This window comes from Electrona antarctica (genome assembly GCF_951216825.1).
Source record: "Electrona antarctica genome assembly, chromosome: 5".
Classification (NCBI taxonomy): domain Eukaryota; kingdom Metazoa; phylum Chordata; class Actinopteri; order Myctophiformes; family Myctophidae; genus Electrona; species Electrona antarctica.
The window spans coordinates 22829493-22853761 of NC_136810.1; the positions used below are offsets into that span (position 1 = coordinate 22829493).

Sequence of the window (24269 nt, forward strand, 5' to 3'; positions counted from 1 at the left end):
TATGAGATCATTATTGATTTATTTGTTAAAAATGTATTATTGGAAGTGCTTTCATAAACCAGATAAATGTTGAAAGAATAAATATGTAAAAGTAATCTGTTAATCCCTTTTTTTTAATATTAATTGTAAAGGTAATTGATGGAATAATCACTAAAGAGATAATCTATAATCCGCCATAAAGCTCCCATTGTCCAACTAGCCATCTGAGGGGCAGCTGGCAGGATACTGCTTCCCTCACTCCCATACTTGTCTGGGAGTGAAGGACAGTTATATGTGATCAGTATAACTGTCCTTCACCCTGGGAAAGCCCTAAATTAAGCATTTTCCGACTGGGAATATTGTTTTGATTATAATGGGGATTATGCATGTCATGTTGAAGCTGTGTCCATATCATAGTTATAAATGATCGAGGGCGGACTGGGAGCGACAGCCCGCCCCCTGCTATTCATTCATGGAAGTTGCTCAGTGGTGTTTTGAAGCACCCGGAAGTGCTCAATGTTAAACCCCAGCTGCACTGGGTTTCCTCGTGCTAAATGCACGGGCCTGCCTGCAGTCCCAGCTCTGACCAGTAGGGCTGAACGCTTCAACGTTGGCCATCCGTTCTGGGGACTTGGTCCATGTAGCATAGCATAACCTAATGTTAGGAGATGGTTAGGAGGCAGGGATGAAATGATGTTTCACTCAATGAGAATAATTACAAATTGCTTATTTTCCACAAGGCATTAGGCTTAGGTATATGTCTATATTCTCAGACTGGTGGTTATGTGCATCATGTTATTCTCATTCAGTTCTCTGCTACCTTGAATTTAAACCGTTTTTAAACGTTACAGTTATGCATAGCTTACTCAACTCGCTGTACAAGATCATCATCTGGCCTCTTTGCATTGCTGGTGAACGTCAGCACTACACTCGATAGTCATGTGGTAAAATGTAAAACTGTTGGGCTTATCTATATTTTAAGAACAAAAGTGCTGCAGAGTTGGGTGTATGTTTCAGTCTATGCAAGTGAGACAAGTGATATATAAGAGATCCACGCCACAGTGTGTGCACAGATGAATGGTGATAACATACACAGAACATGTGTGAAAAACTGAACACAGAATGTACTGTATAATCAAAATCATAAAGCACAACAATTAATCTATTTGATAGTTAATATAAACTATTAAAACAAATGATCAAGAATGTAGCCGTAATTTAACAAACATAGTTTAATGATTGAAACATTTTATCCACTGCCTGTAAGTTGTATATGAACATGGATATTCATAATAACCTTCTTTTGTATATGTCATCAGATGTCCAACTCGGTGTCATTGCAGCCACACCCTTATTTCTGTTTCCCCCACATAGTCTTGAAGGGACTTCAGTGACATTTGAGGGGTCACACAGTTACCGTAGAAGATCTGAAAGGAACTGTCAACATATGTGACTAACCGAAGGAAGTCTTGTAAGTCCTGTAGGGACATCTCCTGAACCTGATTGTTGTCCTTGTCATTTAGCCCGTGAGAGCCGAACGCCGGGAACTTGGAGCGTTCCTCGGGCGGTGCGTTACGATCAAAGTTGGGGCAGCAATAGGCTGACCACAGGAACGTTGGTATGGCCACCCGGTTGACGTTGTTCCGGCGGATGGTGCGCCCCGAGGTGGTCACTCCGGTCACCATGTACGCGGTGCCGCGGCAGTAGTTGTTCAGCCTCCTGCGGATCTTGTGCTCGTGGTCCTTCCACGGACCGATGTTGAACCTTCGGTCCTGAGGGACTACATTGGTCAGAGTATAGGTGGCGGCCTTGTCATCGGGGTTGTCCTGGTGCTCGTCTGGATTCAGTTGACCGCGCTCATAATTCACAGTGTCTGAGTAGTCTAAAAGCACGGCCTGGGACTCTTCAAATCTCCTCTGAAGATCACCAGCAGGGAAGACCTCCATGTTTCTTGAACCAGATGATATGGAGAGCTGGCAAGATAAATCACCTATGAGTCTATGACACAGGCTATAGACTAGAAAAATAGAAAAACTGGCGGAAGCAAAAAGGTCGAAATTGAATTAAAATGGTTGAGAATCATTATAGTATATTTGTATAAGTCAACGCTGCTTGATCCCTACCTGTGGTTCATACATCCAAGAAGCCTCCGTCTTTTTGGAGCCATCAGAACGCTTGAAGATGTATGCAGAGTAAACAGGGATGAGATCGCAGGTGTCATACAGGGTGACAAAGCGAGGTGCACCGTTGTAATACTGGCAGATGATCTTCAGTGAGTCATCATTGAGTCCTCGAAGCAGTGTGCCCATGTACAGGAAGTCTTTACAATCGGATGAGAGTTTTTCCTGAACTTCTCCTCTCACCATCACCATGATCAGCAGAAAGGTGAGGGCTTGAGTCCCTCCGTTGGAAAACATTGCACGGCAACCTGAGGAGAAACGATCCACTTTAACCGTGCCTTTGATCCCAGGGACAATGTCTCCTCCTGTGCGGGTTTGACTGCTCTGCCACATTATGAAAATGTCTTATCATTTATTTTAATATTATGGGCAGTCTATCCACGGGGAATTGCAGGCCCTAGTGAAGGTATATTGGCTGTAATTAAAATGTCTACCCTCGAAAAATAGTGCCAATTCTAGTATATTAATACAGCAGAATACACAAGTATCCAGTCTTGTCTTGGAAAGGGGAGTGTGCCCTCATTAAAACAGCAGTTGACACAACTGACCGATGAAAAGATTTTGAGAAAATATGGTGACCTCTTATCATCTTATCAACTGACTTGTTGATGAACTACTGGGGAGGGGATACGCTGTGTGTGTTACAAGGTTATTTAATTTTATTTGTATTTTTACATGTTTGTCTGTCTTATGCTTGTTGGAAAATAAAAAGTAAAAAGCACATTAGTGAATATATGATGGCTTCAAATAGTTAAGCCATATAAACAAAGTGATCGGAAATACTGCACTTTTGAACTGTAATCACAGTGTTATAGTTTCAAGAAAGAAAGACTTTAGTTGACAAGGGAGAAGCTTTGAATTTCACTTCCCACCACCCCTCTTGGCCTGCTGTTTCCCACGGCAATAATCAGACCGTGGTTAAATGCAAGCCAGTCTGTATTTGCCACTCCTTTCTCTTCCTTCGGGTTAATAAATAAAGCTGTGTTTGTGTGTGCATGTGTGTTTGGGGGTGGAGTCTATTTACCAGCTTTTCCAGTGAAAGAAGACTGGAATGTTTCTGAAACGGTTCCTATAACAACAGATAACTGGCTGACCCCTACCCTGCTGGAAACCAACACTTTGACACTGTTGACCAGTGGCATCTTATCTCTCCTTTTACTGTATGTCTCTCTGTGGTTATATCCTGTGTGTGTGTGTGTGTGTCTGTCTCCCTGTGTGTGTGTGTGTGTGTGTGTGTGTGTGTGTGTGTGTGTGTGTGTGTGTGTGTGTGTGTGTGTGTGTGTGTGTGTGTGTGTGTGTGTGTGTGTGTGTGTGTGTGTGTGTGTGTGTGTGTGTGTTCCAAGGATATTATGTCTGTCTGTCTGTGCCACTAAAGACAGTCTCATGGTTTATCCACCCAAACACTCCTTCCCTGATCATATTTATTTTAAGAGACAATATTTTCTGTGTACTGCTTTACACATTAATCATTCTGGTTTACAGAATTATTTTGTGACTCATGTCACATTGTGATTTTTGTTTTTGTGGTACAGGTGTGGAGCATGACAAATAATTTAAATACAACTTGTACTTAATTCAAATCATGTCCACTTAGTGGACCTTTAATTTGTACTTTAATACATTTCAGAGCAATTGTTGTACTACTATTTGCTTTTGCATACCAAAATTTATTTAATATAAAAACAATGGAGCATGCACAAAAAATAATTTCACACACCTGCAAACCTGTGATATGACAATGAGTTCATTCTGACTCTAATTGGGTGCTTCCAGACAGGAGTCACGAAGATGCCAAAAGCCGCGAGCGGCAGGAGTCTCTTCCGGGTCTTTAAACAGTTGGTGGATGGAAATGAAGTTCCAGCCACACGGCAACTTGCAGCGTCGGCCAGAAAACCGGAAACGCTTTGCCGACTCTGTAGTGTACCCATAATAAATGTGCCCATAAGTTATGGGCACATTTCAAAATAATGATGACTCAATCAGGCAAGCTAGTACACTAACCCTTTTTGAGATTATAACTCCATTTCTTAACCTCAGACTTCCCAGTAACTGACAACATTGTTTCCACACTTCCACGGAACAGTGAACAAAAGTTTAGTGCAATCATTGCAATGGAATAGAAAATACAATATCTTCACTTTCCTACATTACTAAATGCATGGTCAGGGACCACATGCAATTCCTTCACGGACGTGAGTCACGTGACAGACCACCAGTGATCCAGGGACCACCTGCTGAAAACTTCTGCTTAGAGTACAGCATAGGTCCAAGTGTATTCACTCTCAGCTACTGATATTCACAAACACTGCAACAGGAAATAAGTAAATAGCTACTCAGGTATATTTGTATTAAACTGATTAATTTTGTGTATGTTTGGATGTCCTGGAGCTTGATTGCATGCTCATGCTGAGGATGTGAGGAGGTATTTGTTCAGCCTGCTCTCTTCCTGAAGTCATCAACACCACTTGATGTGATGTGTCCAACAGCAGGAGAGGGAAGGCCGTTCCATGCTGTTACAGCAGAGTGGACGAGTGAAGGTCTTGACAGGAGCTTTTCCTGTCAAGACATGTGTTGTTAGCCAAATGGGGAGTGACAAGGCACTTGGTGGTAGGTAACCTCCATGGTGGTCAGGTTCAGCCTGGGACGTGAGCTGTGGGTAGCAGCTCTTTCAGATACGGTGGACAGTTGGGAGTGTGGTTGGGAGTGTGCATCTTGAAAAGAACAGTTGTTGCAGCAACTGTTTTTGCTCAGCTTGGTGATAGCAAAATGCTTTTTATGGCATATCCTTCATCCACACCAATGATCTTTAGTGTCTTTTTCTGTTTGATACCTAACTGAGGCATTCAAAGCTGATATGTGAAGATGCTCATTTAGATTATGGAGGAGCAGTAAAACTGGAACTTGCAACCCCCAGGCAATAAAGAGCTTCAGACTTCATTTCAACCAAAGGGTCAAAGCATGGCTTATAGAAAACGTTGCAGAATAACACATACACGTCTATTTATTATAAGATCCTTTATTCATGCCGTAAATAATGTTTAGCATTATAGTTTGTTAAAGAGTGTTTTATTTATTGTTGCATTGGCTGTTTTATGTTTTGTTTCAGACCAAGGACCACAATGGAAATAATTCACTGACTTTATTGTGTTTTTCATTTTTATCCCGTTTTTGTGAGACGTATGTATTTGATTTATTTGATTTTGCACAACAGAATAAAATGTATTTCCACAGTAAAGTTAACAGCTAACTAGTTGCACGGTGAAGTAGGAAACCCTAAAGGGGCTTATACGAGAACGGAGAACATCACTGCTTATTTTGCATGCAATTAGATTTATTTTTAATTATTAAAAAAACAATACAATAAGAACAAAAAAGAGATCAAAACAAATGGGGATTAGGACAACAAAACAATATAAAAGTAGACTGAACAGAAAAGAGTCTTTTCTGTTCAGTCTACTTAAAGACAAAAACAAAAAAATGTTTTACACAAAGCAAAGACATAATGCTACTATCATGTGAAATAAAAAGTGATAATAAGGAAGATGAAGAAGTTTCGAAACCCCATAGATAGGATATTCCTATCATCTAGTTACCTTGGGTATTTCATTTACATATCAAGTCTCTTTTGTAGGGAGGATGTGACCGCCATCAGATGTGGAAGTGAGCATGTAACATGTATTTTTCTTTTAACCATGGAATCTAATGAATCAAATCAAAATCCATCCAGGCAAAGCACGAGTACTCAATGATGCTCCTGAACTGGGTTTTGTGGACGCTGGCTCTGCTTAAAGGATCAAGCTTGTTGGCAATTTAGTGGCAGCGGTGGCCGAACGGTTTGCGGAGCGGTCTTGATACCGGAAGGTCGCCAGTTCATATCCCCGGACCGGCACGTTAAAATTACCACCGCTGAAGTGCCCTTGAGCAAGGCATTGAACCACTACCATGAAATGTTCTATGAGCAGGGCCTGGCTGTAAACAAGTATCTGATGCTTAGTCCAGTTACCCTGGGTAAATATAGTAACTTTGCTTTGCTTTGCTTTTGCCATAGCTTTCACTGAGTTTCACAATCCCCCAAGATGTGCTCTATCATGTTAGTTTGACTGCTTCCTTTAGCATAGCGTCATCAAAACACTGCATGGGCATATGGTTATCAGTGGCACTTTCCTTCTCTCCGACATAGGAAAAGAGCAAAGCACATTGAAATTGTTGGAATGTTTACACACTGTTCAAACAACAATCCATTGAATTAAAGGCTTTATTCATTAAGACTACCCTAGATGTCCTTTGTCTTCTACTAGGGCCTACTGGTCTAAAGAGATGCTGTAAACCTGGTGTGGATTTGTTGACTGCCTTTTATAGTATGTCATACATAGAGCACAAGGGGTATGCGTGTTTATGCACACACTTAGTGTACCGGTATGTGCATTTTGTGTGAGTTTATGTATATGACCGTATAGATAGACAATATGACAGAGCATGCTGGGGGGCTGTTTGTCTGCTTGTGTGGCTTCTATTTGCATGAGTCTGTGTGAATTTGGGAGGTGAGGTGAGTTTATTGTGTCTCAGGAGGTGTGGGTGTTTGTGTTGGGGGTGGGGGGTGTTGGGGTGATCATTGGGGTATTTGCAGGTCCTGTAAGCCTCTGCTGGGGTGGTCCTGTTTTGATGAGGGAAGACCCTCTGTCTTTTTCTGTGTGTAGAAGAGAGGGAGAAAGAGAGAGAGGTGGGGTGGGGTGGGGAGGGGCGGTCTATATATTCCGAGTTGAGAGGCAGACAACAATATTTTCGTACTGAGGATCAGCAGGACAACACTGGAGACAGACAGAGATTAACTGATATTTCCTGGTGGACTTGCTTAAGGTAAGGATTTTTTTTATTGTGGATGCACACAAACAACATAGTGGAGACAGTGGAGACCAAGACACTTTTGCTAATGCATAACGAGGATTAACCACCTTCAACCTATTGTAGCTACATTATTATTATGCCAGAAATGTTCTCAAAATCTAAACATTTCAAGATCTTCTAAAATAGGCAATCTACAAGCTCACAACAATCATTGGTTGTGAGCTTGTAGATCAGCTATTTATTTATTTTTAAGATATCTTTTTGGCTTTTTCTGCCTTTATTGATAGGTTGAAAGTAATCTGACAGGATGTGTGGTGTAGCAGCCTTTGACAGGCTGCTACACCATTTGACCAAAGTCAGTTGGTGTAAGTAAAGCAGGACTAATAGTCCCTCAGTAGTTAAGATGCTTTTTAGCTGACTGAAAATGCATTCTTCTTCAATTTGTTTTACTTCTGGATTATTATTAATGATGGTTTCCTCAGAATCCTAAAACTACATTTTACATCGTAATAGGGCTTTGATGCCTCTTTTTTATGTGGAAATTAAATGATACTATTTTTAGAATGTTTTAATTTATCAATTATTCTATGCACTCAGAGTAAAATTACTGTGCATGCACTCGAGGCACAATATATAGCCTCAGTTTTTCACTTTGTATTCCTCTGTGTTTCCAGAGCTCTCAGAAAATCCTCCAGTGATTTCCATGGCAGAACTTTTATCATGAAGCAGACGGGCTGACACAGACAGACACACAGACGTGAGACAAACAGGAAGATGTCAGACCTAGACCTTGTCCCCTCCGCATCTCCCTCTCCTCTGCCCCCCCACTGTGACTACAGCGACTGGTCCCCCTCCTTCTCCATCATCCCATCGATCTACCTGCTGGCCTTCCTGGTCGGCTGCCTGGGAAACAGCCTGGTGCTCTGGGCGTACCTGGACCGAACCGATGGCAAGAAAGCCACAGCTGGACATGAGAGCGGAACAGGAGGCCGATGTGGTACAGCCCGTTACACTGACATTATCACTACTGGCTGGAAGAACATCAGTTCTAGCAGGGTCTTCTGTGGACTCTTCCAGAAACAGAGGTACAATGTTACGCCCCAAGTATACACCGTTAGACAAAGCTACAGACTTTCATCTCAGCTCTCCAGTCCCTCCCCCCCTCCTCCAGCGTCTCTTCCTCGCTCCGCTCATTCACTGACAGACTCCCTGATCGCTAGCTTGGCATTAGCCGATCTGTGCTTTCTGGTAACCCTCCCTTTGTGGGCAGTCTATACAGCGCTGGGATACCACTGGCCATTTGGGCAACCGCTATGTCAAATAAGCAGCTTTCTCACCGCACTCAACATGTACGCCAGCGTGTTCAGTCTCAGCATGCTCAGTGTGGAGAGATACTGGGTTCTGATTGGACGCCGGCACTCGGGCCACCATGCTCAGCAGGGCTGTGGCGGCAGAGCATTTTGGATAGTGGGAGGAGTTTGGGTGTTGGCAAGTGTCCTGGCGCTACCTGCTTTGGTGCTCCGGTCCGTCAAGGAGGTGGATCTTGACGGAGGACATGATGAAGACTACGACTACTGGCTGCCGGAACCAACTCAGCCAGCCACTCCCAGTCCCGGGGGTTTCCTCCTTTCCTGCCAGATGGATTACTCCATGCTGATTGGAGCAGACCTGGACGAGACAGAGCGCGAGAGGGCCGAGCTGTGGTGGGCGGCGGCCTTAAGTTTAAAATCAACCGCCTTTGGCTTCTTGCTCCCACTCGCCATCCTGCTGGTCTGCTACTGCTCGTTGGCCCGCCTCCTCAGCAGACATTTTGGCCGCGGTCCTCGGCCTGACCGCAGTCGCCAACGAAGACTTCTCAGGGTCATCATAAGCTTAGTGCTAGCCTTCTTCCTGTGTTGGCTTCCTCTCCATGTCAATAAGACTGTGTCCATGTTGTCAGAGTTCGGCCTGCTTCCGTACTCCTGTACCTTAGATCAGGTGTTACTAGCCGCTCACCCATATGTTACCTGTCTGGCATACCTCAACTCCTGCCTTAACCCACTCCTCTACGCCGCCTGTGACTCCACCTTCAGGAAGAGGTGTAGAGGGGCTCTCCTCCGGCTGTGGTGTATGAGACTACGGGCGAGAGGAGGGACGGGAGGAGGCGATGAGGAGGGCGGCGAGGCTAAAGGAGGTGAGGAGAGAGAAGAGAGAAGCTCTTCCTTTCCCACACGAACTCAGGAGGAGACAGCAGTTAGGATGGAGGAGGAGGAGAGGACGGAGGGTGGGAGGGAGAGGTTGGCAGGATGCCCCAGCGGTTAGAGCAGTGGCTCTCAAACTTTTTAATTTCATAGACCCACAGTTTGGTGTGGAATTAGCCCCCCCCCACCCCACCGTAACTCTGAGAGAGTACAAATGGAACCAAATGGACCCGTGAGTGAGAACCACTGGATTAGCGAGACTGTGGGCCGGACCCCGGAGCTGCAATGCCACTGGTTCAATGCCCATGTGTTCCCATGTACTTGAGCAAGACACTGAACCATTTGAAAAGACTTGAAAAGATGGTCAGTAGAATCCTTTAAATATAACGTGAAATGGATGAGGAAAGGTGCGAGAGGAGGCAAGGTTGTCAAGTTTCAAGCAAGGTCAAGGTTTCTTGTTACATCATGGTTCTGGTTCCTCAGACGCTAGCACCAATAATAATAATAATAATAAAGGGGCCTAAGAACAGTGGACTACTACATATTTACCTTTTAAGAAGTTTAAAGGAAATACTTAATTTGCTTTGAAATTTAAATGAAACATGTTTTTCTGTGTTCAATGCAGAAACTTATTTTAATTATTTATGCTGTAGTAACTCTAAAAAGGAGCAACTGCTGTTTTTCTCAGAGTTGAGAAGAGATTCTGTAGACAGTGATGTAATCCTTCTGAAAATAAATGGGCTATTAAAAAAAGGAAATCATTTCAAGAGACATTTAGTTAATTTACTGTCAAATAGTGACGTGAGAAGTTTCATTGGCTGGCACTGAGAGACACTCCCAGATGGTTTCCCACAATGGAAAGATATTCCCATATAAATCTAACTACAGTAGGTTTCGGGTACTTTCCACGTGACATGAGATACATGTATGTTTTTTATTCGTTGATTTATTTATACCCTGTGGTATTTTTAGAACGTTTTTGTTGTAGCACTGAGGCAAAGCCTGTAATAAAGTATCTGAAGAATGTCTGTGAACAATCTGTATGACGACGAAAATAAAATCATTCTGAACTTTTATTTTGAAGGAGGTATTCAGTTGATTTGGTCACATGACACTACAAATATGTCTGCGCCCATACTTGAATGATTGTGAAGTTGTCTGTTCGTTTGATACTTTTACCATATTTTCCAATTCAAGCCATATTTAGGCTCTTGTGCCGCTTGTAAGTCTATTTAGGTCTTCTTATTCAGCACTTTAATACTTACAGCTGCTAGCTAGGTACTAGTTAGCCCCATATGTGCCCTCTCCCTACGCTCATTCTGTAGCATCTCGGAGCTACAGAATGAGCGTAGGGAGAGGGCACATATGGGGCTAGGTACTAGTCAAATACAGTGTGCACTGTGCAGTCATTTTGTAAGTATGTTTGCTGCGCGTAAAATCAAATGTGCCAAAATGTTACATACGGTGGTCATTTTAGATTTTACTGCAGGAAACTTACTTTAACTTATTTGTCCGTGATGATATACGCTCCGAACTTCTCTGTCTGTCAGAGATGGCGATGGGAACAGCATTGGTGTATGATGAGGAGATGACCAAATACAAACTGCTCTGGGTTGAGTAAGTTGATCACCCATCTTCTCACTGCCTAGCCCTGGACCAGCGCGTTAGCGAGTCTCTTACTAACTCGCGACCAGGGCTACTCACTCACTGCATAATCTGTGAAAGTCAAAATTTTTATATTTTTTAAAAAGGTAACAGGATAGGTGGGCAATGAATCTGACCCCACTCTCCTATACCACCAAGGACGAGTGGCCACCTCGGAATTAATGGCTATTCTTTCCAAAAATGATAAAGAATTAAATATTTTTCAATAAATCGACAATAAAGGCTATTATTTCAACAGTTATTTTTGAAAAGAGAATGTGCCAAGTTGCACCTCTGGACACGGATGCCATCTTGTGGAGGAACGCTGCCATTGCAATTCAACATGGTGTGACTTCACATTTTCAAAAGTGGGTCTGTCTTTTCAGGCCGCGACCCCCCAAAATGATATTTGAATATTTGTAACTTTTGATGCAGCCAGTAATTGTGTTTTTCCATTTCATTATTTATTATTAAAAAGGACTTAAATACCTTAAATTGTCTCTTTACTGTCATCAAAATCATGTAGGGACCCATGACCTGCTACAGGTTGAGAAAGACTGATAGGCTTAATGCTTAAGTAGTTAAGCAGTAATAGAGTGATGAATTTATGAACAAAATTCCTCCCTCAGTCCAGCGTGTAAGATCGAGGTGCCTGAGCGTCTGACAGTCAGTCATGAAGCCTTGGTTCTCAGCGGTCTGGCTGAGCGCTGTGTCTCCATCCCAGTCCGCGAAGCAACCGATGGAGACATTCTGCTGGTTCACAGGTCAGGCTAAGTTCCATTTGGTTACAGATGATAGGATGCACTCACTCATTTATTTGCAAGCAGGCACACACACACACACACACACACACACACACACACACACACACACATGTTGTGACACGTACTGTACGTACATAAATGCATGCATAGTTACTTTGCATACTGGCAAGCACATGTACATGCATACAGTACAAACTGCCACGCACATGTCATGCATACAAGCTGGCTCACGCATACGTACGTAATGCACACACACACACGCGTTCACATAATGGAGAAACATACAGGGTCACCAAATATTATTGGTGAAGTAAGGTTACATTCACAAAAATCATTGCATAGGTTTTCATGATACAAAGTAGCCATGTCACTCAGTACTCTGGCATGGGTATAAGTAACAGCATCTCTGCCATATATGGCGGCTGCCAATTATAGCAGAGACAGCACAATACTGTTCCAGCCTTTTGCCTCCTTTGTGGGCATACCAAGTTGTTGAAGCCCTCTAACCTATAACAACCAGTCTGTGGTTATGTCCTAGGCTGCCACATACCATAAAATAAAAGTAAATCGTCTGCCCCTATAACCTAGCTCTGAGGTTGTATGTAGGAGTGGTTTGTATTTAATGACCGTGGTCATAAGGGCTTCCTCTAGGCTAAGGTCAAGGGTGCATGCCATCTCTAATACAGACACTTTCCTGGGGTATCCGGAGAACTCGCCAGTTTACCAACTCGCCGCGAGTGCATTTTAGTTTTTGCGACCCACAGGTTGAGAACCCCTAATCTAGCTGACTATTTAATTGCACAAAATAATTTGATCACTTTGGAAATTAACTATAACATCTGTGAGTTTGACATACTACACTGATGAAGACAGCATGTTTGCATAACATTGATGAAGAAGTTTCGCTGCGGCGACTTGGTAAACTGGCGAGTTCTCCGGTATCCCTTTCTCATCAACTACAACATCTGGTACACACACAAACACACAAGGGAGGCAGTTGCTCAAGAGGCATGTACGTGCAGATCCCCTGCCCTTTTTCCTCAAAGTACCCTTTCCCTCAGAAGGGCATGTGGGGGGGGGGGGGGGAAGGGCTTATGTGTGGGCCAAAACAGGCTTGTGTGGGGGGCCAATAAGGGCTTGTGTTGGGGGCCAATAAGGGCTTGTGTGTGGGCTAATAAGGGCTTGTGTGGGGGGCCAATAAGGGCTTGTGTGGGGGGCCAATAACAGCTTATGTGTGGGCCAATAAGGGCTTGTGTGGGGGGCCAATAAGGGCTTGTGTGGGGGCCAAAAAGGGCTTGTGTGGGGGACCAATAAGGGCTTGTGTGGGGGGGCAATAAGGGCTTGTGTGGGGGCCAATAAGGGTTTATGTGTGGGCCAATAAGGACTTGTGTAGGGGGCGCAATAAGTGCCATTGGCCCTTCGAAATGAACATTTCACAAGTAATGATAATTCCACTATCATAATTATTATTTATAATTATACTTTTAATGTGCTACCATCAGTCAGTTTTAGTTTCAGACTAATGAGAACGTATTGCTTATTTTACTGTCCAATGACATGAGGTACAAGGGACGGACCCCACAAAAAGACGACAAAAATCGGCGTGCGCTACGCACGCCCACACGTGCCCTTTTTTGTGGTTTGAGCCCCTGCCCCCTCAGTGCTCTGCACAGCCCTGTCAAGAGGTAAAGTGACCAGACCACTTGGGAATTGTTTCGATCCCCAGCTCCTCTGGGTTAGTGTCGAAGTGTCCTTGAGCAAGACACTGACCACTAACTGCTCCTCCTGATGAGAAGGTTGGTGCCTTGCAGGGTTTCCACCGTCCGTGTGTGAATGGGTGAATGTAATGCATATTGTAAAGAGTGTTGCACCATTTACCATTTAGGTTGCACACATGCTAGCACAGTAAGCACACACACACACACACACACACACACGTGCATGCAGCATACATACATGTGGGCACGCTGAGCTACATGTGTCTTTCTGTGCACCCAACAGCGAGGAGTACCTGGAGGCAGTGAAGAAAACCCCTTCCCTGAGTCTAGAGGATCTAATGACCTTCACCCAGCAATATGGAGATGTCTACTTTCACCCGGTTAGTTCTGGGTTTGATGTGGTATTTGTTGAGTGAATTTGTAATTAAGTAAGTAATTGTTTCAGCTTTCAAAGTATCCCACTGCCATAGTCGGCTCAGTAGCTCTTTTTTATGTCTTTTTTTTTAACGAATTGCATGTTAATAAATGCATTTTTAATCTCTTAGCAAAGCTTGGTTGTCTTCTGTTCATTGATTGTCTATGTAATTTTTGATTTTGTATTAATTTCTTATGCTTTTATTGCTTGCTTTTACCTCTGTTTAAGCTTATTGTTTTTGTATTCTTTTTTTTTCTTCGTTGAATTATTTCCATCTTGTTTCTTCGTAAAAGCTCGTAACAACCTGTAAACAACAGACAGGTGATGAATAAATAAAGATGATGATTATTATTCTACTTACCGCTAGCTAATTGTTTGTTGTTTGGCTCCAGAACATCTACCACTGTGCCAAACTAGCCGTAGGTGCCACTCTGCAGCTGGTGGACAGTGTGATGATGGAGAAGGTGAAGAACGGCATGGCTCTGGTCAGGTGAGTTCCAAAACAAATCCTGGAAAGCTGTCCTGACAACAGAATGAGAAACAGTGTTGTTTTCGTCGACTAAAACTAAGAGTGAACTAAAATGTTCGTCGACTACCTTTTTCCACTGACGAAAACTAAATGGAAACTAAATGAAAACTAAGCTATGATGACTAAAACTAAGACTAAATATACTGACAATTTCATCAACAAATAAAAACTAGACTAAAATGTTAGGAAGGGACTAGTGGACAAGAGATCCAGTATAAGTCATTTTACAATTAGTTGCATGCTGACATTTTTTCAGCAAGTGAAAGGTTATTACAAGTTATTATGACGGCATTTAGGCCCACCAAAATGTATAGTATTTGTTCGACTAAAATCTTATGATATTTAATCGACTAAAACTAGACTAACACTAAAACATTCCAGGTGACTAAAATTTGACTAAAACTAAAATCAAAATTTGCTGCCAAAAACAACACTGGTGAGAAACAATATGAATGCTGATTATTCAGCGGATTCGACCGTTATCTCTGTATTGAATAGGCGAAATCATCCGTTATCAGCACCTTCGAATAGGGCCAATATGGCCATACTGGCATACTCACCCTTGGCTGAACATAGCCTGGTCAAGGTTTCCCCCTGGTGGACATGTCATTTCCAACTATAGTCGGTGCATGGAAACTATGGGCTACTAATATATACTATTCTCTGCCTATCGGGACGTAACTCGGACGGCGCTGAGTCGGGTCTGGTGGCCGTCACAACGTGGCTCAAGGCCACCAGACACGGCGTGTCTCCGTCAGGACATCAGTGATAATGACAATAGGTGATAATGACATACTGAAACAGTGAGTATGCCAGTATGGCCCCTATTCGAAGGTGCTGATAACGGATGATTTCGCCTATTCAATACAGAGATAACGGTCGAATGGGGTGCATTATTGCGAGTCTCCCTTTAACCACTTGAACCTTAATGTCCCTATTCTGGGATGAACTTTAGGCAAACATTGCAGATCTACAAGCTCACAGCACGTCACAACGAGACTTTACGATTTCGGTGAAGATATTTAGTGTTGAGTGAAAACAGTAATATAGACCCCTGGGGGACTCAACTCAGTATATAGGGTGTGGGTGGTTAATGAGAGAGTGAATCTAATGGTGTTAATTTTATTCTTTTACATTATCTTCTTTGTCAATGTTCATAGACCTCCCGGACACCACAGTCAGCGCAGTGCAGCCAATGGCTTCTGTGTGTTTAACAATGTGGCCATTGCGGCTTGCTATGCCAAGAAAAACTATGGTGTCAAAAGGTAATATGATTATTTTTATTGCTAGGTCTGTTGTAACCTGACTCCGCCAGATGGGGCAGCAGAGAGTAGGAGGGGGGAACCCAGTGTACTCTCTGCTGCCCCATCTGGCGGAGTCAGGTTAGGTCTGTTGGTGCATTGCACTGAAGCAATTCAAGCAACTATATCGAAACCACAAGCGTTTACAACCATTTTAGGACTTGTTCCGTATACACTAAAGAGCGTAGAGACTGGTATACAGTAGCAACTTTGTAGATAAATTAATATTGATTGTTGTTGTTAGGAGGTTACCGTATAATGAACAGAGAAGCTTCATTTAAATAGGCTGCCAGGGACCAAGTGGTCAAGAATTGTTACATTTTTATATGGATTTGTTTTTGTTTACTCAGGGTATTGATCGTTGATTGGGATGTGCATCATGGCCAAGGGGTGCAATATCAATTTGAGGATGACCCAAGGTGAGGCTGCGGCCTTTAGTTACAGTATTTGAGGTGTGATATGGTATTTGACATGCCATATGGCAGGAGATGTATGGTATCTTGGTCTCCTGAATGTTCATTATGTGTGCATGCCAGTGTTCTCTACTTCTCCTGGCACCGCTATGAGCATCAGAGCTACTGGCCTAAACTCCGGGAGTCAGACTACGACAGCGTGGGAAAAGATAAGGGGGCCGGATTCAATATCAATGTGCCATGGAACAAGGTAATTCACATCACATCAATGTTGTTTTTGGCAGCAAATTTCTATTTAGTTTTAGTCTCTTGAATAGTTTTCATTTAGTTCTCGTCCCGGAATGTTTTAGTGTTAGTCTAGTTTTAGTCGACTAAATGTCATGAGATTTTAAAATGTATTTGGGCGGGCCTTGATGTCGTAATGGCTGATTTTACACTTGCTGAAAATAGCCGATCTACAAGCTCACGTGTCGCGCTGCAACGCGTTGTGAGCTTGTAGATCAGCTATTTTCAGCATGCAACCAAGTGTAAAATGACTTATACTGGATCTCTTGTCCACTAGTCCCTTCCTAACATTTTAGTCTAGTTTTTATTTATTGACGAAATTGTTGATATATTTTGTCTTAGTTTTAGTCATCATAGCTTAGTTTTCATTTAGTTTGTATTTAGTTTTTGTCAGTGAAAAAAGGTAGTCGACGAACATTTTTCGTTTAGTTTTAGTCGACGAAATCAACACTGTCTGCCAATATATGTTTTATTTATCATACTAACAGCAGCCTCAAATGTATAGGCTGGCCTACGTTAAAGATAATAATAATATGTAATACATTTTACTCTAGTGTCTAATACAAACATTACCTTGTATTACCTGTATAAACACATAAGTTCTCATCCTGGGTCTTGAACTTCATTCATGAAAATATTTCTATTCTAAGTTACTATGTATAATAATAATTACAGAGGATTTGATGTGAATAATTAAGATGCCTATAAATTGGATGTATCTTTTGTACTGAAAGGGAAGGGCCTCTCTTTAATGCTTGTTTAGGTGGGGATGGATAACAGTGACTACCTAGCAGCCTTCTTTCATGTCCTCCTTCCTGTTGCTTATGAGGTGAGTCAGGAAATGCAGCCATTATTCAATATTTGTGTATGAACATGCCATAATTCTTGCAGATGAACCACTTAATCCCTATGAGAGAAACAAGAGGGAACTAACCAGGTGCTCAATGGAGGTAGCAGGATGTAATAATGATAAAAAGTTGCTCACACGGATCAAAAAACGGGATCAATGCATGATAAAAAGAGAAGGATCCGGGCACACAAGGTTAAAAAATGAGGAACGCCTTTATTGATTTAAAAGGCAAAGGCTTTTAAATCAATAAAGGCGTTCCTCATTTTTTAACCTTGTGTGCCCGGATCCTTCTCTTTTTATCACTTAAACCCTATACTGTATACTTAATTATGCAAAAAACAGAAGATAACTGATCAACAAGCTTACAATGCCTCACATTGAGACACGTTAACACAAGCTAACGAGATCAGCCGCCTGGTATCTGGTTTTGTCATTTCTTTTCATTTTCATTCTTGAAAGGGTTTGAGGGGCACTAGCCCCTCCTATGGCCAGCTTTGAGCGTTTGTGTAAACAACCATTGAAGACAAAAGTGAGGACGTAAATTGTGTTTGGCCAGAATGAGATGATGAGATTTTTTAAGAGTTGTTGTGATTCTTGTGATTTTTCCTCACAGTTTTGTCCTGACTTGGTCTTGGTGTGTGCTGGGTTTGATTCTGCCATTGGTGACCCAGAGGTGAGGTGCTTGATATTGTTTACAGTTTATAGATGGTATAATGCACCTTGTAACAGCAGCAAAAATTTTGTATAGAATATGTAGTCTAATAATACATAGGATGAAACACTTCAGCAGGACATCTGCTACCTACGCATACGATATGATATAAATTAGTACATTATATAATATGACTAATATTGTCCACAGAAAATTAAAAATGTCATAATGTAGAACATTGACACTGGAGCAGCTCAGAGTCATTAAATATTACAAAATACTACTATGAGAGCATGAAAAGAAACACTTGCGACCATATGAGAGATACAAATGAAAAGATGAAGTACCTAAAATTAGTACAGTGTTTAGAATTTTAGAATAATGATTGCACTTAAAATTAAAGGACTTACTATTACTAAAAACATTTATGGCTGCCAGTGGCACCTTATAGCGCCTCCCTGAGTTAATTATCTCAAAATGCGTGAATGAAGGATGAGAATCATCATGAAGAATAAGTAATAAGATATATAAGTCAGTGGTTCCAATGATTGATAATTAGGAACCAAACAGAGATTGTACAAATGTGTATCTTCTGGCCACCATACTCCTTAAGTCTGAAACTGAGGGCCCGGACGGTTAGTTCAACCGCCTGGGCACCTAGGCTGCTGAGCCAGCCTGACGGCGTGCCGCGGGTTCGACTCCCGATCCCGACGGCCTTTGACCGCGTGTCTTCCCCCCATTTCCTGTCAGATTACTTTCAATCTATCAATAAAGGCAGAAAAGGCCAAAAAGTCTGCAACTGAGGTTGGAAAACCATGATGTAAATGTAAAAGATCACAGCCTTCTTACACGTTTTTCTAAATTAGTTGGGTCACGCTAAGACTGTTGAGTACACTGTACCTGAAGAGAATATTGAAATATTGTGAATTTTGTTATTCTCAGGGTCACATGTGTGCCACTCCAGACATCTTCGCCCACCTCACCCACCTGCTGATGAACCTGGCAGGAGGCAAACTGTGTGCTGTTCTAGAGGTCGGTGTTGCTATTAACAACTTCCAACCTGGTCATTAATCATTAACTAACAATACACTTAAGCCAAACTTAAAACATTAGAAAGATAGCAGATCTACAAGCTCACCAGCGAGATTTTTAGTATTCATCGTACATAGTACATCAGGAGCAAGCGGTTGATCACCCTGCTGGGAAAATGACTCATGTCCCAAATCTAAAGGTCATTTTTACACACCAGGAGTGACGTGAATAAACGACACGAAAAAAGTTACGTGATTATTTCACATGAAATGTTCACTTAATTGTGAAAAATAAATGCCACGTTATAATCTCACTCATTGTGCATGTTCTGTTACATACTCTAAAGACGTAATATTATGAGACATGAAAATCAGTTGTTGTTGGCAAGCGACACCATTGTGCAATAGAGTATTATATTATAAATACACTATTGTCTGACTGCCTTTCCAGGGGGGATACAACCTGACTTCTCTCGCTCAGTCTGTGTGTCAGACCGTTCAAACATTGCTTGGAGATCCCTGCCCTCCACCCAAAGAGCTGCCTGGTCCCTGTAAAAGGTTAGCTTGGCTGTCAAGTGTCAATCAATTTACAATTTACAATTTAGGCATTTAGCAGACGCTCTTAATCCAGAGCGACTTACATTAGGCAAGAACAAAAGTATGGGAATACATCACATATATAAAATGCATTTATCATGAAACATGCGTAAGCTAAGAACGTAACTAGAACATATCTATATAATGACACTATACATATAAACTATACATATATACTATACTATGCTATACATATGTACTATGATGTGCTATGACTACATACAATGCAATTATTGTGCTGTCTACATGACATGCTATAAGTCTGTTTCAAATCAATCAAATGTATGTGTTTTTATTTTAAAAAGTATGTGCTGGAGCTACAATTTGCTGATTGGGAAATGGCAATGAATGTCATGTTGACTTTCTTTCCTAATCTACCTCAGTGCTGTTGAGTCCATACACTGTGTGCGGTCAGCCCACAAGCAGTACTGGTGCTGTTTCAGTCACGCAGGTATAATATTCACTATTCACAATATAGTTTTGAAATATTGATTACTACTACTAACTAAACTACTATTGATTAGTTTCAGTTATTTCATTTTTTATTTCTCTAGTTGATTTGAGTTTAGTGTTAGTTTTTTCAGTGCATAAGTCGTTTTAGGTTTAGGAAATTACTACTTTAGTTTAGTTTAGTTTTTTTTAATCTAGTTTTAGTCTTATTTTTTGTTTTTCAGGTATTATGAGGAAAGCTTTGATTTACAGAAGCTGAAAAGGGTATGATGATGAAAGAATGCATGATATCACATAATGATGGAGGAATCTTTAATTTGTTTTTTTAGCTGATCTTCCAGTCTCTGAGCGCAGCACTAAGCGCTGTAAAGCAGAAGAAAAGCAGCCGACCGGGGTAGAGCATACCGGTGGAGGGGTACAGGAGGAGGACGAAGTGAAAGGGGAGGAGTTGGAGGTGGTGTGGCCAGAGCCTCCCCTCCGCCCTGCCCCTCCCGCCCATACTGTGGTGGTTCTCCCTGGCGGTGAGGCGCCCCCAGACGGATGTAAGCCCTTCACCTCACAGCACACTCCCAGTCCAGTCATTCTCAACAGACTCAGGTATGACTATGGGAGCTAGCTATGGTGGATTTGATCAATATTTATATTTTTTACTGCTATTTAAGATCTGAGGTAGATTCTAAAAATGTCTATTGACTTTTTCATGTCAAGGATCCCCCAAAATATTATGAATTTGGCCGTGGTCCCCCATCTCAAAGTATTTTGTTCAATGGAGCCCCCAGGAGCAAGGATTTGAGTTAAAATGTTTGCCTTTTCTCCCATCAAAAGGGAGAGTTTCTCTGAGGGGTCAGACGGTGAGGACACTCTCACAGCCCTTTGCGTTCTCATCGACCTTGTGGAGGAAATGGAAAGAAACAAGGTACAGTACAGTGAGGGCCTCGTTTGTGTCCCTTCATTGGAGTGATAAAAGGTCAACGTGTGCTGCCTGCTGAACACATTCCTTGACAAATATCACTGTCCATTTTCCGTCAGATCCGCAATGGCCTGGCATTGGTTGATAGCGTCTCCACTGCCATGAGGTGTGCTGTTCAGCATGCTGTGACGACATCACTCACCAACCGGTATACCTCACCTTGACCTCGAAACAACATCTTCAAATCGTTGCTGTGTCAGACATTAACATAACCTATCTCCATATTCCATGATCCTATTGATCATACTACAGCTACAGCGTTAACTCTGAGAATTACAGACCCATAACGGTCCATTTTGGACCCCTGGTGGTCCCGAACCCCATGTTGAGAACCAATGATTTTTATGCAGTTTGTTGCTAGGCAACCCATTACATTTTTACTGCGTGGCTTCTAGGGGTCAAGCTGGCTAGAAGACGGTCTGTCTGTGTTTCTGACTGTCCGTCTAATCTCGCAAAGATGGACAATGGAGGTAATTGAATACTTTAACACAGGGTTTTGTTGGTGTGTGTTGGAGATGGAGTGGTCCCAGCTCATTTTACACATGATGGGTGAGCATTTATTTTTGTATTATTAATATTATGTGAATGTGTCCTCCTCAGTGAACATATATACAGTAATAGAATAAATCCAGTGATTCCACATCAGTGACATTAGCACTGATCTCTTTCAAATGTTTCTGCAGGAAAGCCATACTGGTGCAGATCAGTGCTAAGGAGTCAGAGGTTCAGAAATCCAAATATCATTTTCCGGTGTATCTGAAGAAGGTACAGTGGCGATAAACTATTTAATCAGTGAAGACAAATAAATTATAATTGTGTGTGTGTGTGCTCATGTGTGTGTGTTGGTTGATGGAATAAAGATAAATTAAATAACTAACCGAAACTCCCTAAACCTTATATTTTATTTTATCCATTCTATCTTTTGAGGGGCACCAATGCATGGCTTAGCGAAATAACATAAGTCATTTGGCAGCCAAGACTATGGACTTTTAGGGCTCTGTTTTCGTCCATGCTAAACCCCTTATCCCTAAACTTCGTTGCCTTTTTTTTTTTTTTTTTACTATTTTGCAAAACATTTTTGAATAGTTAAAATGGCCAGTCTACAAGCTCACAACGTGTCAATGTAGATTGGCTAGTTGAACTATTCAAAAATGCTTTTCAAAATGGTAAAAAAAAGGCAAAGACGTTTAGGGATAAGGGGTTTAGCGGTGACAAATAGAGCCCATAGGGCTCTGTTTTCGTCCATGCTAAACCCCTTATCCCTAAACTACTTTGCCTTTTTTTTACCACGTTGTGAGCTTGTAGACTAGCTATTTTAACTATTCAAAATAGTAAAAAAAGAAAAAATAAGAAGAAGTGTAGTTTAGGGATAAGGGGTTTAGCATGGACAAAAATAGAGCCCTTAATGTTTGTTTAGAGCCTTTTTAACAAAAAAACGTTTGCCAGACAAATCTATGGACTTTAATGTTTGTTTTAGAGCAGTTATGTAATTCGTTTGCCAGCCAAGTCTATGGACTTTAATATTTGTTTAGCGCAGTAAATGACAATGTAAGGCATCATCTGTCTGATATAAATACTGCCCTCGCAGATTCTCAGATTGGATCTTCATAGACGAAGCCCAAAAATCAGTAATGTGCATTATTCGCATGGCAATAACATGCATTTGCATAATAATAATAATAATAACCATACATATGCGTTGGCTCTTCCACAGGGCTGCAGTGACGTAGCAGGGTTCATGCAGACTGTGCTAAGCATCCTCCTGCCTTTAGCCTATGAGTACAACCCTAGCCTGGTCCTGTTGGCACTGATGCCACACAGTGGTGTGTTCCACGATGCATGGCTCCAACTCACTGGTCTGCTGCAGAGTCTGGCACATGGGCACACACTGGTACTCATGCAGGTGAGCCTGGCGTGACACCGTAACGTAGCAATAATCAATCATAATTGTAGCGTCTGTACAAAATTCAAAATGTGAGGACGGTTTTTATTTTGTTCTCTGTGGTTTATTGGTTAAGTGGTTGTGATATAGGCTACTGTATTAACCCTGGTGTCCCTATTTTGGGCATGTCATAGATTTTCAATTTGTTTTAATAATAATTTAATAATAATAATAATATTTAATAATAAAAAAATATATATATATTTTTTTTTATTGTAATTTAAAAAAAAGTGTCAAACAAAGTATAGGGCTTAAGTGGTGAAAGTGACTTTCAATCCTGTTCTGTTGTGGAGAGAACTCCATTCCCAATACATTCTGTCTATATGGCGTGATCCCAAGACACATAATGTGTTGGGAAGCCGTGTTCCAAATGCAGCATTTCCAAATGCTTTCTTTGTCTCGGCGGCTCATCTGATCATTGCCAAAATTGCCATTCAAAAGTTGTAATTCAAATCTAGTTGAAGTTCAGTCTGCTGTTCATAAAATGACTGTTCTCATGGTATTTCTTTGGCATTCATAGGATCTTATATTCAAACTAAAAGAACAAAGTTTGGTTTACATCTTGATTAGGTTTAAATTCCACCTGTTTCTCTAGATAAAACACCTAATCATTCATAGAACATCTTGCTGGTATAAACCTAGTATCTTATGAAAGATCTTTACAAAGAGCATACCAGTGTCTTTCACAATAGAAATAGAAGCCGCCTTCTCACCTCAGTTCACCACAACATACTTTTCCTTTCCTTTACATTGTCCTACAATGGCTGTGTACCAGTACACCTCAAGTTCAGGCTTTACGGAGTAGCATTTGGTTTAAAGTTTCAGAAGTATCAGTAGTGGCCCTGCAGGTCTAATCCAATGTTGTGTGTGTGTGTGTGTGTGTGTGTGTGTGCGTGCGTGCGTGCGTGCGTGCGTGCGTGCGTGCGTGCGTGCGTGCGTGCGTGCGTGTGCGTGCGTGTGCGTGCGTGTGTGTGTATTCTTCCCAGGAGTCTGAGAAGGTGTTTGTAAACTCCACAGCCTCTGCTCTCCAGGGGAACCCTGCGCCTTCCCTGGGTCCTCTGGGAGCTCCTCTGCCAGAGGACATGGTCTCCCTGGAGAGACTTAGACAAAGAATGCAGCAGGACTGGAAACTGCTACAGAACACAGATGGAGACATGGGAACCAAATCAACGTCAGATGAACATCGTTAGCATTTTGGAACTCCTAATGATGTAATTCAACAACAGTGACATTGTGTAAAAAACAACTTAATATCAAAATGTTGCTCAAAAGAGGCACACACAAGTGATTCATTCGGTTTGAATGTGATTTTTGTTCTCTGACAGCAGTGCCAGAGAAGCAGGGCATTTGATGAATTTTCTTTTGATAGTTTTGTAAGTTTTGCCTATAAAATTAAAGTGAGTCCAAATTCTTAATTTCCAAGAAATACATTGTAATATACACTGTGCATTTTAACGAACATGTTATGGTATTTTATGGGTACTGTACTATGCATACAGTAGTTATTGTCTTATAATTATGTGT

The 24269-nt window shown here is 41.8% G+C and overlaps 3 protein-coding genes across 4 annotated transcripts; 2 read left to right on the forward strand and 1 right to left on the reverse strand.

The window, feature by feature from the left end:
• Positions 1 to 1313: 1313 nt before the first annotated feature.
• LOC306923902 (endonuclease domain-containing 1 protein-like) lies at positions 1314 to 10728 on the reverse strand (the record flags this gene model as incomplete). The annotated part of the gene is made up of 3 exons (XM_079502248.1): positions 10683 to 10728; positions 2103 to 2407; positions 1314 to 1952 (listed from the first exon to the last, which is right to left on the reverse strand). Exons 2-3 carry the CDS (start codon positions 2394 to 2396, stop codon positions 1314 to 1316), a joined length of 933 nt encoding a protein of 310 aa, XP_079358374.1. The 5' UTR covers positions 2397 to 2407; positions 10683 to 10728.
• On the forward strand, positions 7779 to 9305 carry aplnr2 (apelin receptor 2; the record flags this gene model as incomplete). Its single annotated transcript, XM_079502249.1, has 1 exon — positions 7779 to 9305. The coding sequence occupies one exon, from the start codon at positions 7779 to 7781 to the stop codon at positions 9303 to 9305; it is 1527 nt and encodes a 508-aa protein (XP_079358375.1).
• Positions 10303 to 24137, forward strand: hdac10 (histone deacetylase 10). 2 transcript variants are annotated; one of them, XM_079500887.1, is made up of 20 exons: positions 10303 to 10420; positions 10735 to 10801; positions 11458 to 11592; positions 13594 to 13690; positions 14118 to 14215; positions 15415 to 15519; positions 15906 to 15974; positions 16092 to 16218; positions 17017 to 17082; positions 17717 to 17776; positions 18698 to 18787; positions 19238 to 19344; positions 19767 to 19834; positions 20163 to 20430; positions 20659 to 20749; positions 20863 to 20951; positions 21296 to 21352; positions 21487 to 21568; positions 22518 to 22706; positions 23732 to 24137. In XM_079500887.1, exons 2-20 carry the CDS (start codon positions 10737 to 10739, stop codon positions 23933 to 23935), a joined length of 2067 nt encoding a protein of 688 aa, XP_079357013.1. In that variant the 5' UTR covers positions 10303 to 10420; positions 10735 to 10736; the 3' UTR covers positions 23936 to 24137. The 2 variants fall into 2 exon arrangements, with proteins under 2 accessions (XP_079357013.1, XP_079357014.1); XM_079500888.1 differs by having other exon boundaries at positions 10314 to 10406.
• Positions 24138 to 24269: the final 132 nt, after the last annotated feature.